Source organism: Borostomias antarcticus, assembly GCF_949987555.1.
Source record: "Borostomias antarcticus genome assembly, chromosome: 10".
Lineage (NCBI taxonomy): Eukaryota > Metazoa > Chordata > Actinopteri > Stomiiformes > Stomiidae > Borostomias > Borostomias antarcticus.
In genome coordinates, this window is record NC_140243.1 from 12737033 (window position 1) to 12751051 (window position 14019).

The 14019-nt window shown below is 48.4% G+C and overlaps 1 protein-coding gene across 2 annotated transcripts; it reads right to left on the reverse strand.

Moving 5' to 3' along the window:
* Positions 1–213: 213 nt before the first annotated feature.
* Positions 214–8780, reverse strand: cops7a (COP9 constitutive photomorphogenic homolog subunit 7A). Of its 2 annotated transcripts, none has more exons than XM_084444278.1 (8): positions 8692–8780; positions 7572–7694; positions 7337–7412; positions 6590–6678; positions 5154–5356; positions 4609–4714; positions 3817–3978; positions 214–996 (listed from the first exon to the last, which is right to left on the reverse strand). In XM_084444278.1, the coding sequence occupies exons 2-8, from the start codon at positions 7692–7694 to the stop codon at positions 850–852; spliced, it is 906 nt and encodes a 301-aa protein (XP_084300404.1). In that variant the 5' UTR covers positions 8692–8780; the 3' UTR covers positions 214–849. The 2 variants fall into 2 exon arrangements, with proteins under 2 accessions (XP_084300404.1, XP_084300405.1); XM_084444279.1 differs by having other exon boundaries at positions 3809–3978.
* Between the last annotated feature and the right edge of the window lie 5239 nt (positions 8781–14019).

Consider the following 14019-nt stretch of genomic DNA (forward strand, 5'->3'; position numbering starts at 1 on the left):
GTGTGTGTAACCATGTCGACTGAACACGGGAAGGCTCAGCTCTATAATCTATTAGTCTCTTTGGGGAGATGCCCTAATTAATGGCTTGACCTCCTAGCTGATAGCCCCCTTCTGCGCGTTAACATTTAGAAACGCACCCTCAAGAGAAGCACTTTGAAGAGCACTTAAGAGTCAGGAAGAGGAAGTCAGTATTAGTACATTACAACTGGGGGTTATTTTATTCCTGATTTTATACATGTCGAAACTCAAGTCCTCAGCAGAAAAATACAAACATTCAAACAAATAAACAAAATAATGTTTAAAACGAGAATACACACACACACACACACACACACACATCAAATACACATTCTGCTTCACTGCATGGTGCCAAGCGCCTCCTGATGACTGACCGACAAAAACGATACTTTGCTCGGAGCAAAGTGCCTGTCTGGCTGTGTGTGTGTGTGTGTGTGTATGCGTGTGTGTGTGTGTGTATGTGTGTGTACACAAGTTACAATTGGTGATGGACTGTGCACAGAGCAGATCGTCTGATTGGCTGTACAGCTGTCAGAATAGCTGTCAAGTCTGTCACTCCTGGTGCTTTGCCTGACTCACTGTTGGCCTATCTGTGTGTGTGTGTGTGTGTGTCTGTGTGTCTGTCTGTAAGTACAAGAAAAGTCTTAATTTCTATGCCTGGTGCTAGTAACGGTGTTAATGTCTGTTGGTGTGTGTGTTGGTGTGTGTGTTAGTGTGTGTGTGTGTTGGTGTGTGTGTGTGTTGGTGCGTGTGTTGGTGTGTGTGTTGGTTTGTGTGTGTGTGTTGGTGTGCACTGGTCACATGATCAGTTTCTGCACGTCTGTCAGCACGTCAGCGGGTCAGGGGGGGGGTCTCGTCGGGAGCGATCTCTCGGGCCGGGGGGGTCTGTCTCTTGGGCCGGGGGGGGGGGGTCTCTCGGGCCGGGGGGGGTGCGGTCTTCAGTTGGACTTGGACCAGATCTTCCCGCTGCCCCGTAGCCTGTCAACAACAACAAAAACAGGAAGCATTCAGAGCAACGACACAAACAGGAAGTGTTGGTTCTGTTCAGCAGAGCAGCCACAGCCAGAGAGAGACAGGAACAGTCCTTCCAGGACGTTCTCCCAGGCGGACAGATGTGGAACCAGCGTGTGGTGATTGTGCTGGATGGAAGCAGGACACAGAGCCCTGGGTAGCGGAGCCAGACCTGCTCTCCAGGCTTGGTTCTGGGGGGGTTCCAGCGCTAGAGACCAGTCTGGTTGAGCCTACGCTATCATCACTGGGATACGGGGGAAAAACTGCTTTGAACCAGTCACTAGGGATGCACCGATGCATCGGCCGATGTTGGCCTTGTTGACTGCCATCGGCCCATCGACAAATAAAATGACATTCACCGATGGCAGTGGCCGATGTTATGTCGCAACAATTAAGGCTTTTTTTGTTGCAAAACGTAGCCTACCCAGTGAAATAAAAATGGCGGGCGTGTGGGGATATTTCACCATCTCAGTCAAAGATATGCGCTATGCAACTTGTAAAACTTGGCAAGAGGAGGTACTACAGCCAAGGATTTTAACACATCAAATCTAACTGGCCATTTGAAAAGCAGGCATAATTTCTTTGTTTCCCTGGCACAAAAGGGGGAACACAAATAAAATAAAATAAACATCGGCCATCGGCCGGATTGTTATTTTAAACATCGGCATGGGCCCAGAATTTTGCAATTAGTGCATCCCTACCAATCACAATAGTCTTTGGCGGCGCTAAGCTTGTTTTTTTTCTTTTCTACGGTGCTCTTGCTAAATAGTGTTGGGAGATGGAATCTGATTGGTGCCAGGAGCCAACGAGCCAATGAGAGAACTACAGTCAGATGAGAGCAGCACTACAAAACACAGACCCTCTGGTAATGGAGATACTGGATTATGGAATACGTATGCACACTCTCACACACACACACACACACACACACACACACACACACACACACACACACACACACACACACACACACACACACACACACACGCTGTTGGCTTTTTAATTGATGTTTGGGGGAAATAAAATAACACTGATGCTGAGTGTTATTGACATTTAATGAGAGCGTTGTCCAGAGGCATGGCTGGCGGCAGCCTGGAAGCAGGAGTGGGAGTCGGCCGGGCCTACACGCATCCACCGTTACATCCAGGACCCGGGAGGCGGTATTCAAGGAGAGGAACTGCCGCGCCGGAAATGGACCCTGCTGAACCGCCTGCGAACTGGGGTCGGACGCTACAGAGCAACAATGAGGAAGTGGGGCCTGGCAGACGGAGCAACGTGTGAGTGTGGGGAGCCGGAGCAGACAGCTGAGCACATAATCACCGCCTGTCCCCTGTATAAACCACCCTCGGAGGCTGGCCTCTTCGATGTGGGACCTGAGACGAGGGCGTGGCTATACGCTACTGAGCTGGACATCTGATGATGACACACGAAAGAAGAAGAGCGTTGTCCAGATCTGAACGGCCATGTTAAAGGAGTAGTAAAGGGAAATCATGTTTAGCCCTGTTTTAAGGTTACTTATGATCATATACAATGGTTCAGATCACAATATTGACAAAACTAGCACTTTTGAGAAAGTCTGATAATTGCTCTACCACCGTTTTGGTGCTACAATGGATGTGGATGGGCATCTAGAAAAAACATTCAAAAACATGTTAAACTCTCGATTTCAAAGACAAGAAGCTCACCAAGTGGTCCGTTGGTGTTCTGACATCAAATTCACCGCAAAGTATGAATCCTGTAGGGTTTTATTGATTATTTTGTGAAATCCATTGACGTGTATTGACGCAACCATTGTAGATGTGTAGATCAATCCGCAGAGGTCATTCAGGAAGCGGAACTACTTACGGTAGCTATTGTTTATGTTAGCTAGGCTAGCTAGTTTGTTCACTGATCACGCTACTCTTTAGCTCACAGACAAGGAAGCCCTGGGCTACAGTTCAGAAAATGCTTATCAAAATGGCTGATCTTGAAGAGTATGAATTTGATCGTGAGGAATTAGACTTTGATGGCAGCGCTTATCGTTTCGAGCCTGCCCGAGATCAAGGCATTGCGCGAGATCGGAATCAGTTCAAGCGGAAGTTTACACACGTATGTGCTGCGACTAAATAGTTCTATGCTAAATATTTAAAAAAGCCTTTCCAGATGAACTAGAATCTTACTTTATGGCGAATATGTCAGAACGCCAACTAACACCTCGGTGAGTTTCTTGTCTTTGAAATCGAGTTTAACATGTTTTTGAATGATTTTTCAAGGTGCCCACCCACATCCATTGTATGACCAAAACGGTGGTAGAGCAATTATCAGACTTTCTCAAAAGTGCTAGTTTTGTCAACGTTTTGATCTGAACCATTGTATATGATCATAAGTAACCTTAAAACAGGGCTAAACATGATTTCCCCTTTACTCCTCCTCTAATACCAGCATGATGAATGGAACCCATACAAAGCTTTTCATATGTTCTTGTGTTCCATCTCGTGTTCCATCTCTTGTGTTCTATCTGTCTCATGTTAAGCACTTTGAATTGCCTTGTTGCTGAAATGTGCTACAAATAAACTTGCCTTGCATTCTATCTATCTGTACAAAAATAACATTCAGATTTCCCATGTGACCTAAGAGAAATTAGGCCTCGTCTCATATATATATACACCTTTTTATTTTTTTATTTTATTTAAGTAGGGACAGTGCATATTAATGAACATTCTTCTGGAAAAAAGTCAAATTCTATGAGGAAGCATGCAGAGGGTGAAGCAGTTGACCTTAGGAGCATCATCCAACTTACCCTTTCACCTTTGAACTTTTCTTGCCTGGTTGTCGTGGTTCCTGAGAAGAGGCGGGGTCTCGGGGCTCCGCTGGCTGGTCTGCGTCCTGATTGGATGCGGCTCCTGCAGGGGCGGGGCCTGATGACGGGGAGGCAGAGCTGGCCTTTAGCGTTTTCTGCAGGTTTGACACCTATGGGAGGGAGGGAGGGAGGGAGGGAGAGAGAGAGAGAGAGAGAGAGAGAGGGAAGGAGAGAGAGAGGGAGGGAGGGAGGGAGAGAGAGAGAGAGAGAGAGAGAGAGGGAGGGAGGGAGGGAGGGAGGGAGAGAGAGAGAGAGAGAGAGAGAGAGAGGGAGAGAGAGAGAGAGAGAGGGAGAGAGAGAGAGAGGGAGGGAGAGAGAGAGAGAAAGGGAGGGAGGGAGGGAGAGAGAGGTAGAGGCGGAGGGAGAGAGGGAGGGAGAGAGGGAGAGAGAGAGCGAGAGAGGGAGAGAGAGAGGGAGGGAGGGAGAGAGAGAGAGAGAGAGGGAGAGAGAGAGAGAGGGAGGGAGAGAGAGAGAGAAAGGGAGGGAGGGAGGGAGAGAGAGGTAGAGGCGGAGGGAGAGAGGGAGGGAGAGAGGGAGAGAGAGAGCGAGAGAGGGAGAGAGAGAGGGAGGGAGGGAGAGAGAGAGCGCCTTATTTCACCATCTGAGGAGAGGCAGTTAAAAGCAGATTCCACCTCACGCTGGACATCGCTGAAATGAAATGTCCTCCATGGCTCCAAGCCCAGATGAAAGTAGGACACTGTCAGAACGGAAGGCACACCAGGAGGTAAATCACAACTGACCTCTGTTTCCACCTGAACTTTGACCTTTAACTGGCTTTCTCTGTACTGATTGGCTCTGGTGACTTGCTCCTCAATCCCACAAAGGACCGCCTCACACCCTGAACACCTGAGGGACAGAGAGAGAGAATCAGTTGTGACGTGGAGAACACTCAAGTCACATGACTGATCAGCTGTTTCCGCTGCACACATCTTCCCTGATGGTCCCGTGCACACGCAGAAACATGGCTGCTAGCAGCAGAGATCATTATTCTGTGGTTTCATCCACCAAAAAACATCCCATGCCACAATCTACCAAGAACTCCAAAATGTAACTTGTTTTCAGGCTCGACTTCTTCTACTGTTTACAACAGCCATGCCCACACCGCCATCTTCTGACGGAACCCTGCTTTGCGTCGCCTCGTTTATTTGTTCTAAATCAGTTGATGGAAACGCGCCAAATCACATTTTCATTTTTTTTTTAACAAAAACTTGGCTTAAAAATGTCTGGACAGTTTGTGGACCAGGACCAGAGCGACCCGGTGCCCAGGTGGGCCGACGGGACCCACCACTCCTGCAGCGTGTGGGCGATGTTGGGCAGCTCGTTGGGGCCCAGGTCTCTGCCCACGCTGCAGTCCACCTCCACCTGCTGCTTCCTCTGGTCCAGCTTGCCCTGGATGATGTCACAGTACACAGCCTCGATCAGGAGGTCCTCCAGCTCACGAACGTTCTTCAGCTCCAACTGCTGCAGGAGGAGGGAGTAGGGCAGGCACTGGGGGGGGGGGAGAGAGAGGGGCGTGGGGGGGAGAGAGGGGAGGGGGGTGGAGAGAGGGGGGGTGGGGGGGGAGAGAGGGGGGGGTGGAGAGAGGGGGGCGGGGGGGAGAGAGGGGCGTGGGGGGGAGAGAGGGGAGGGGGGTGGAGAGAGGGGAGGGGGTGGAGAGAGGGGGGTGGGGGGGGAGAGAAGGGGGGGTGGAGAGAGGGGGGCGGGGGGGAGAGGGGGTGTGGAGAGAGAGGGGTAGGGGTGGGGTGGAGAGAGAGGGGCAGAGAGAGGGGAGGGTGGAGAGAGGGGGGGGCGGGGTGGAAAGAGAGGAGGGTTGGGGGGTGGAGAGAGAGGGGGAGGGAGGGGGGGGGGGTGGAGAGAGAGAGAGGGTGGGAGGGGGGGGTGCAGAGGTAGAGACCGGGTTTAGATACTCTTCACTACCACAGTAGACGGGAGCAGACAGAGAAAAGCAGGAGCAGTGAGTCTCAGTTCAGCTTAATTGGGTCAATACAGAATCACAAAACAGCTACAGTGAAATGACTCATGTCGGCTCAACGCCACAGAGAGAGTGAGTTTTGAGTTTAACAAGCCTTTATTGAGCAATTCAGCAGAGCAGGTGAGCCTTCATGCATACATAGAGACTGCAGCGCTGCATCCCCACAGAGTTAAGTAGAGGAGGAGGGGGGGGGGCTTGAGAAAGTAATGAATGAATCAATTATTTACAGGAGCTATAGAGAAGGAAAGAAAGGGGAATCAAGAAATGGGATGGAGAGAGAGAGAGAGAGAGAGAGCGAGGAAGAGGAGAGTGACTGAGCCGAGGGTTAGATGGATGGATCGCTGCACGCTCAAGAGAGAAATAAAGAAAGTGAAATCAGGCGGGAGTGAGAAAGAACAGAGAGTAATAATGAACAGAGTAATAAAACAGTATTATATATATATATATTTATATCCCCCAGCGATCTGTCTCCCTCCCTCTGATCTGCCCCTTAGAACTATCGACCTGGGGAGGAATCACAGTCCGCCTGTTCAAAAGTTCCTCTTTTATCTTGTTAATGTGTCACAGTTGGACGGTCGTGGTTCTTTCCAGAACCCTGCTGCTAATATCATTAACACCGCCCAACGTCTGCTCTCTTTTCCTGAGCACGCCCAGACTCACTGAGCACAGGGCTGGAAGAGAAACGGACGCTGGAACGGGTTAGACAGAGCCTAAACACGGAGTCTCTTCAAATATAGCAGAAAAGGTACCTTGAGGTTGGACGCCAGGCTGATGATGGAGAGGTGACGGAGTTTGTTCCTCTGCGCTGGGGTCAACTCTGGGAGAGACGCTGCCCTTTCTGGGGGGGGGGGGGAGAGGTTGAGTTGAATCCATCTCCCTGTGGTGTCAGGGAGCTGGGGTGTGGAGAGGAGCAGTGGGGCCCAGAGGGGAGACAGGGTCCCCACGGCCCTCCTCTCCAGGAGGCTGGCTGCTGCTCCTCTCCCTGGAGAAGCTCCTCAACCCCTTTGAGGAGGATGTTCTGACAGCTCCTCGCAAAGCTCCACTCCTCACTTCTACCACACGCTCACACACTGAACATCCTCTGGATTTGCATTTTTGGAAAAGATAGGACCGTACACACACCCTTATTTTTTACTTCTGTGTCGCCTGCTTAAAGCAAAACGGATTGTTAAGCACATTGCTGGTGATAGTGATGAGTCCTCTTTTGATAGTAAACTCACATGGAATTGGAACGTGATTTGTAGATCATCAGACAAACCCATTCCCCTCAATTCCCCTGAACGTCTGCGTGTTTAACAGAGGTTTCCCCTTCCAGGGTTGGACTAGACTCCAGTGACCGGCTCAGTAAATGACTCCTGCTGCCTCCCAGGCCAGCGTGAGGAGGCCAGTGATGAGCGAGCTGCCCGCAAGCCAGAGAGAAACACAGCTCTAATAATAAAACAACTCCAGGCTGGGCTCATCACTTATTTACAGTGCTGCTGCTGCTGCCGGCCTACCTTTGTAGTCGCAGTAGGTTCCGTAGGCGAAGAGGTTGAGGAGCTGGAACACTGGAGCGTGTGGCCCCGTCTCCAGCTGGGGGGACGGGGGGGGGAGGGGGACGGGGGGGATGTGGAGGGAGGGGAGGCCGGGGGGGGACAGAGAGGTCATGAATGGGTCTACAGCAGAGAGGAGAGCAGTTGTGTCTTGTATCTCTGAGATGTGGGGTGACCTTGGGAGAGTGTGTGTGTGTACCTCTCTGACGTTAGCCAGCTCCAGGATGTCAGAGAACACGTAGAGGCCGGGAGTCTCCAGCAGGGCGCTGACAGCCTGGGCCAGCGCCGCGCCAGAGAGAGACAGCAGCTGATCCACCTCCATCTGGGACAGGGGAGGCCGCAAGATAACGCCATCAACAGTGAGAAAGTGAATTAGCGGAGATATAGAAGGATGTAGAGACCAAGAGTGTGTGTGAGTAGTTAGAGCTACTACTTTCAATGTTGCCATTCATTGGACATCAAATATTTAACTCCCGGATTAAATATATAGATAAGATTAAATATATAGATAAGATCTTTCTCTCTTCTTCATGTCATGATTGTGTAGGCCTATTCATGTGGCTCTGTCGACCGAAACAATCCCGCAAAGAGCACTTATGGCAGAGCTCCAAGAACGTAATTTCATTTTCAGCCTTCATAAACTAATGAGCACAGTTTGAAAACATCCATGGGGTCAAAACTGGTGATGAGCAGATACGTCTTCCGCCCATGATTACAAAGGACTTGTTCTGCACAACTTCAAGTCAGTCTTACTGAACGAGAAACTGAAGTGATGGAACAGTAATCGGTACTGTGAGTAAGTAAGTAAGCGGTAGCCTTTGTGTCAGCTACAGTTGGTCGTGCAAATAATAACAGCTCAATAAGAACAGTGTTTACTGAGAGGATAAGGAAATGTTATCAATATGGATAGGTACATTCGAGCAGTGACATAATATGCAGCTGACTGCATAGCTCATTCTAGGCCCTAGCTACTAATTGCGGTTGTTATCGAGCTAGTTAACGTTAGCTTACTAGCTTTGCAATACGATGGTACATGTAACTGGCTAACGTTACGTGAACGGAACTAAATGGGAGGCCAGTAATCTAGGCAGCTTCGTGACACATTGGTTATCTCGCACGTACAACTGTGAGTCAAGTCACGCTAGCTAGCAGTTAGCTAACAGCGCGAGGCTTCGTGCAAGCGGTAGGCCTCTTTACAGTTTATGGCTATTTGTAGATCCGAATCTAAAGTCAACATTACATGAACAACTGTGAAATATTGGTTTAGTGTGTAGACATTTACAAATGCATTCAAACAAAACCCCGTTTGTAAAAAATACCTTGTTTAGATGCACTCAAATTGATCGCCTGTCTCCAAGATCGCTCACAGTTCCGCTGTCGGCGCACGTTTGACAACAAAGGAACGTCGTCTCTCATTGGACGACAAGTGAAAAGGAGGCGGGTTCCCTTTGCTGCTCGGGCCTCACAGGAAGCAGCGCCACCCTGTGGTAAAAATTATAAAGTAGGTCAAATGCTTTTAGTAAAATTATGATGCTATAAATGAATATAAATAATAAATAGCAGTGTGTGTGTACCACCTGGGTCGCCACAATTCATTTTTACCATTGCCAAGTACATTTGGCTCTATTGAATATAGAGATATTCAATTCAATTCAAAATACCCTTCTCTGTTTCTCTCTCTCTCTCTCTCTCTCTCTCTCTCTCTCACACACACACACACACACACACAGTAGTACATCTCCTCCTGGCGACAGAACCCTGTAGCTCGTCCACTGACACACTGGACCTGCTATGTAATGGGACTGGACCTGCTATGTAATGGGACTGGACCTGCTCTGTAATGGGACTGGACCTGCTCTGTAATGGGACTGGACCTGCTATGTAATGGGACTTCTGGACTAAAGCCCAGATACAACCATGACTCTATGACATCATATTTACCATCCATATTCTACAGACAATATCGCAGTATCTACTACCTAAAGATCATTTTACCAGCAACAAAAAACATCTACAACTAAATAAACCATGTATCTAACCAGGCCAGGTTCAGCCTGGCTTATGTGCAAGGCTGGCTTGTTTCTGTTCAGGACTGGTAGGACGGAAGCTAGTCACGCCACCGAAATAGCTGTGAATTGAAATGACATGAAATAATGTCTGATAAATTAAGATAGGTCTTGTCGCCTGGACACCATCCATCCATCCATCCATCTCTCTCTTTCACACTTTCTGCCTCTCTCTCCTGCTCTCTCTCTTTCTCTACAGCTCTCTCTCTCCCTCCATCAGAGCAGCTGCAGGACGTGTTTGGTTTGGTCCATGTTCTGTAACTGTTTTTAATTATTATTATTATTTTTATTATTATTGTGTATTGTATTTGTTCTGTTGTTATTTGTGTCTCTGTGTGAACTCATCAACACTGTAAATGAGGGAAACCTCAGTGCTTTACGAGTAGAAATAAAGGTTTGAGATGAAATGAAAATGTTCATAATGGGACTCACTTTGCTCTGTATGCCTACAGAGTTCAGTCAAATAACCCCTTCTCACTGCATGTTTTAAGATAATAAAACAAGTTTTATTCAAGTATCTTACAAACGTTATATAATCATAGGGCAACAAATATAAGGTACATAGTACATACAGAAAACAGGTTCTTGGGAGTTTGTTTACATTGTCATCATTCAGACTAAACGTCAGTAAAAAGCACAGATGCACTATTTGACTGCGATGCAATGTTAACCTTTCAATTCACAGTCCCACAATGATACTTTCAAGAAAGTTGATAGGTCTTTTACCATCAGCAATGGCTTTTATGGGGTGAATTTCAAAGACAGTCCTGAGATGATACCAGGCAGGGTGGTAAAATAAGGCAAAATAATATGTTTCATGAAATACAATAGAATTGTAACAATATATTATATACACAGGAATAATTCATAGCATCTGACAGCAGTGATGGAAGAAAACATGTCCGTTGTGTTAGTCTTTTGCTTTTTCTCATGATATGAAACATAATGGTGGAAACACCGGGGTGTAGAGCTGGTAGCCACGCTGTGCGGAGCTCTTCCGTTGCTGGAGTGCTAGAATCTCTCATCCGGATCTTTAGGTCCGGTAGAATCCCTTCGGCTGGGGGCTGTAACAGAGGATGATTATGACTCATTCCTCCTCTAGGGGGCGCCAGAGACAACAAAACAGGATCTCATTGGAAATGCACCCTACATGTTGAATTATTTTGATATCGTCTTGTTTTAAATGTTTACGAGTGAGTTAAATCTTTCAGCTTCTGTACGCTTGAGTTTAATCTTCTAATGAGAGATAGGGAGCAAGAGAGATAGAGAAAGCAACATGGAGATACAGGACAGGCTGTTTATGCCGTGTCTTTTTAAACACACCCTTTCAAAACACACGTCTTTCTAAACACAACACTGCACATCCTAGCCCATCAGACAGTGAGAGCTTTAGAGCAGGAAATGAAAACTTACTCTTTGCAGCGGCAGAATCGATGCCTGGGACGTCTCGGCCTCATCGCCCGCTACACACACACACACACACACACACACACACACACACACACACACACACACACGCACACACACACACACAAACGCACACACACACGCACACACACATACACGCACACACAAACAGAAATATTTTTCATATCCTGTTGTAAGACAAAGAAGTGAGTGAAATGTGAGTAAAAGGGTGGAGGTTATTAAAATCCTCAAACTCTACCTGTCTGCGTCGCCGTAACAGGATGACCGTGAGGATGAGGAGGAGGATGAAGATGACGGAGGCAGCACAGATGGTCACCAGCAGCCACTTGTCCATGGGGGCACGCCCTGTCCAAGTTAGTGAAGAGTGATAGGGTCAACACAACACACAGACTAATACTGTCGCTAGTCACACACAGACTCTGTGGGGATTGGATTCATGGTTTGCATGTCAGGAGCACCTAGTCCAGCCACACGGCATGGGTTCGCTCTGGTTCTATTATAATAACCACCAAACATTAGTAATCACATACGACCACACCCTGACCATAATGGTGGCTGTGCCCATATAAGGTAATGCCACTTTGTGCTGTTTCCTGCCCCTCATTTCCTGTGCTCACCGATCTTCAGTGTGATCTCTGCTGTCCCACCCGTGCCAATCAGCTCACACTTCCACTTCCCACTGTCCCCGAGAGCCGCGCCCGGGATGACCAGGTGGTCGGGGTGGGGGGCGGGGCCAAGGGAAACCCTAGAGGGGGAGGAGCGTGGTGAGACCCATTTGACCTTCAGGTCAGGGGTCAGGGGGCGACCTAGGCTGCAGGTGAGATTGAGCTGATGACCAGCCTGGAGCTCTGGACCTCCAGAGGAGAGCACTGAGAGAGAGAGAGAGAGAGAGAGAGAGAGAGAGAGAGAGAGAGAGAGAGAGAGAGAGAGATAGAGAGACATAGAGAGAGAGAGAGAGAGACATAGAGAGAGAGATAGAGAGAGAGAGAGAGAGAGAGACAGAGAGAGAGACAGAGAGAGAGAGAGAGAATGAAAGAGAGAGAGAGATAGACAGAGAGAGAGAGAGAGAGAGAGACATATAGAGAGAGAGAGATAGATATATATATATATATATATATATATAGAGAGAGAGAGAGAGAGAGAGAGAGAGAGAGAGAGAGAGAGAGATAGAGGGAGAGAGAGAGAGAGAGAGAGAGAGAGAGAGGACAAGAAGAAAATAAAAAAAGGAGATAAGAGTGGAAGCATGAAATGAAAACAATCAAATAAAATAATCAGATTATTATGCTTTCTGTAGGCATATTATTGAGGTACGGTGAAACGTGATTATACCTTATAAAAACAAGTGGAGCCAAGCAAATATATTCCCCTCTGAATTAGACAGAGCACAAGACACCAGGGGGTTCTCTATGAACTAGCTCACAGCAGACATGAGCAAACTGGCAGGGTGCAACGAACAGGGCGGACAGCAGGACCCAGAGAGACTGACCCGATGTTTGAGCAATAAGGGAGAGCAGGGCAGGGGGGTGGAGAAGCTGAGGGAACGTGACAGAATGCAGAGGTTTAAATCAGAGAAGGTTCAGAGTGACAGGACTACCCCTCACCTCGAAGCACCTCCACCCTCACCGTCCTCTTCAGAGGGACCCTGTTCTTGAATTCCAGAGTGCAGGTGTACTCGCCCCTGTGTCCCTCTGTCACCCTCTTCAATGACAGGCATAGGTCACGGTCGTCCCGCAGCAAGGCTGAGAACTCTGCCTTGCCCCAGGTAGAAGGGTAGGGGGCTACTTCCTCCTGGAGGACCACCCTCACTGAAGGCTTAGCCAGAGACAGGTTGAAGCTGAGCAGCCTCTGGGGGGTCCCCGGGGCCCCTGAGGCCAGGCGAGGGGTGAAGCTCCAGTGACCCTCCTGGAGGCCCTTATCCTGGAGCTGCTCCCAGGTCCCGTACTGCGGGATGGAACAGGGCAGGAGGAGAGGACGACTGAGGGACACGGAGGTGTAGAGCGTCTCTGTTTGAGGAGGGGACAGGTCTGGAGAAGAGACGTACAGGAGAAAGAGAACCATAGAGGAAGAGCCATTTAGACGATGGATTTGTCAACGAAACATCATCTCAACATGACAAAAAAATACATAGAAGAAGATTGTAATAATTTCCACTTTCACACAGAAGAAAGACTCACCCATCACATTGACTGAGGTACTGGCATGGGCCTGCTTGCTGCCATAGTGGACCACACAGCGCCACTCGCCATGGTCCTCCAGAGTGACCTTCTCCACAGTCAGGCTTCGCTCAGAAGTTGATCTGCGGACCTTTTCCTGAGGAGACCTCCAGTCTACCTGGATACCCACAGGTCTCTGAGGCTCCTGGACGTCACAGTGCAGAGAGAGCCGGTCCCCAGACAGCAAGGGCAGGACTGCTGGAACACTCACTGAAGGGGGAATACAGGTCATATCATATAAGAGACATGAAAGTATTCTTCTGAATGCAAGAAGTCTCACAGTGCTCACCTAAAGCGCATCGGTGCGGTAGTTAACCCAGAGGTTAGGGGCATCTGACCAGTGACCGAAAGGTTGCTAGTTCAAGACCGGTCCAGGCTATTTGAAAATTATTGCCTACCATTGTACCCTTGAGCAAGGCACTTAACCCCAACACTAGCTCAGCTCAACACTAGCTCATTCTGAATTGCTTTGGATAAAAGTGTCAACTAGACTAGACTAGACTAGGCTAGGGCTAGAGTAGGGCTAGAGTGTCCATCTTCTAGGAGTGGAAATCTATCTGTGGAGCCAAGTGTCCTGCTGTATACTCTAGGTAGGTAGGTAGGTAGGTAGGTAGGTAGGTAGGTACTACTAGTGTACTACTGTAGGCAGGTAGGTACTACTAGTGTACTACTGTATACTCTAGGTAGATAGGTACTACTAGTGTACTACTGTAGGTAGGTAGGTAGGTACTACTAGTGTACTACTGTATACTGTAGGTAGGTAGGTAGGTAGGTACTACTAGTGTACTAGTGTAGGTAGGTAGGTACTACTAGTGTACTACTATATACTGTAGGTAGGTAGGTACTACTAGTGTACTAGTGTAGGTAGGTAGGTACTACTAGTGTACTACTATATACTGTAGGTAGGTAGGTACTAATAGTGTACTTCTGTATACCATAG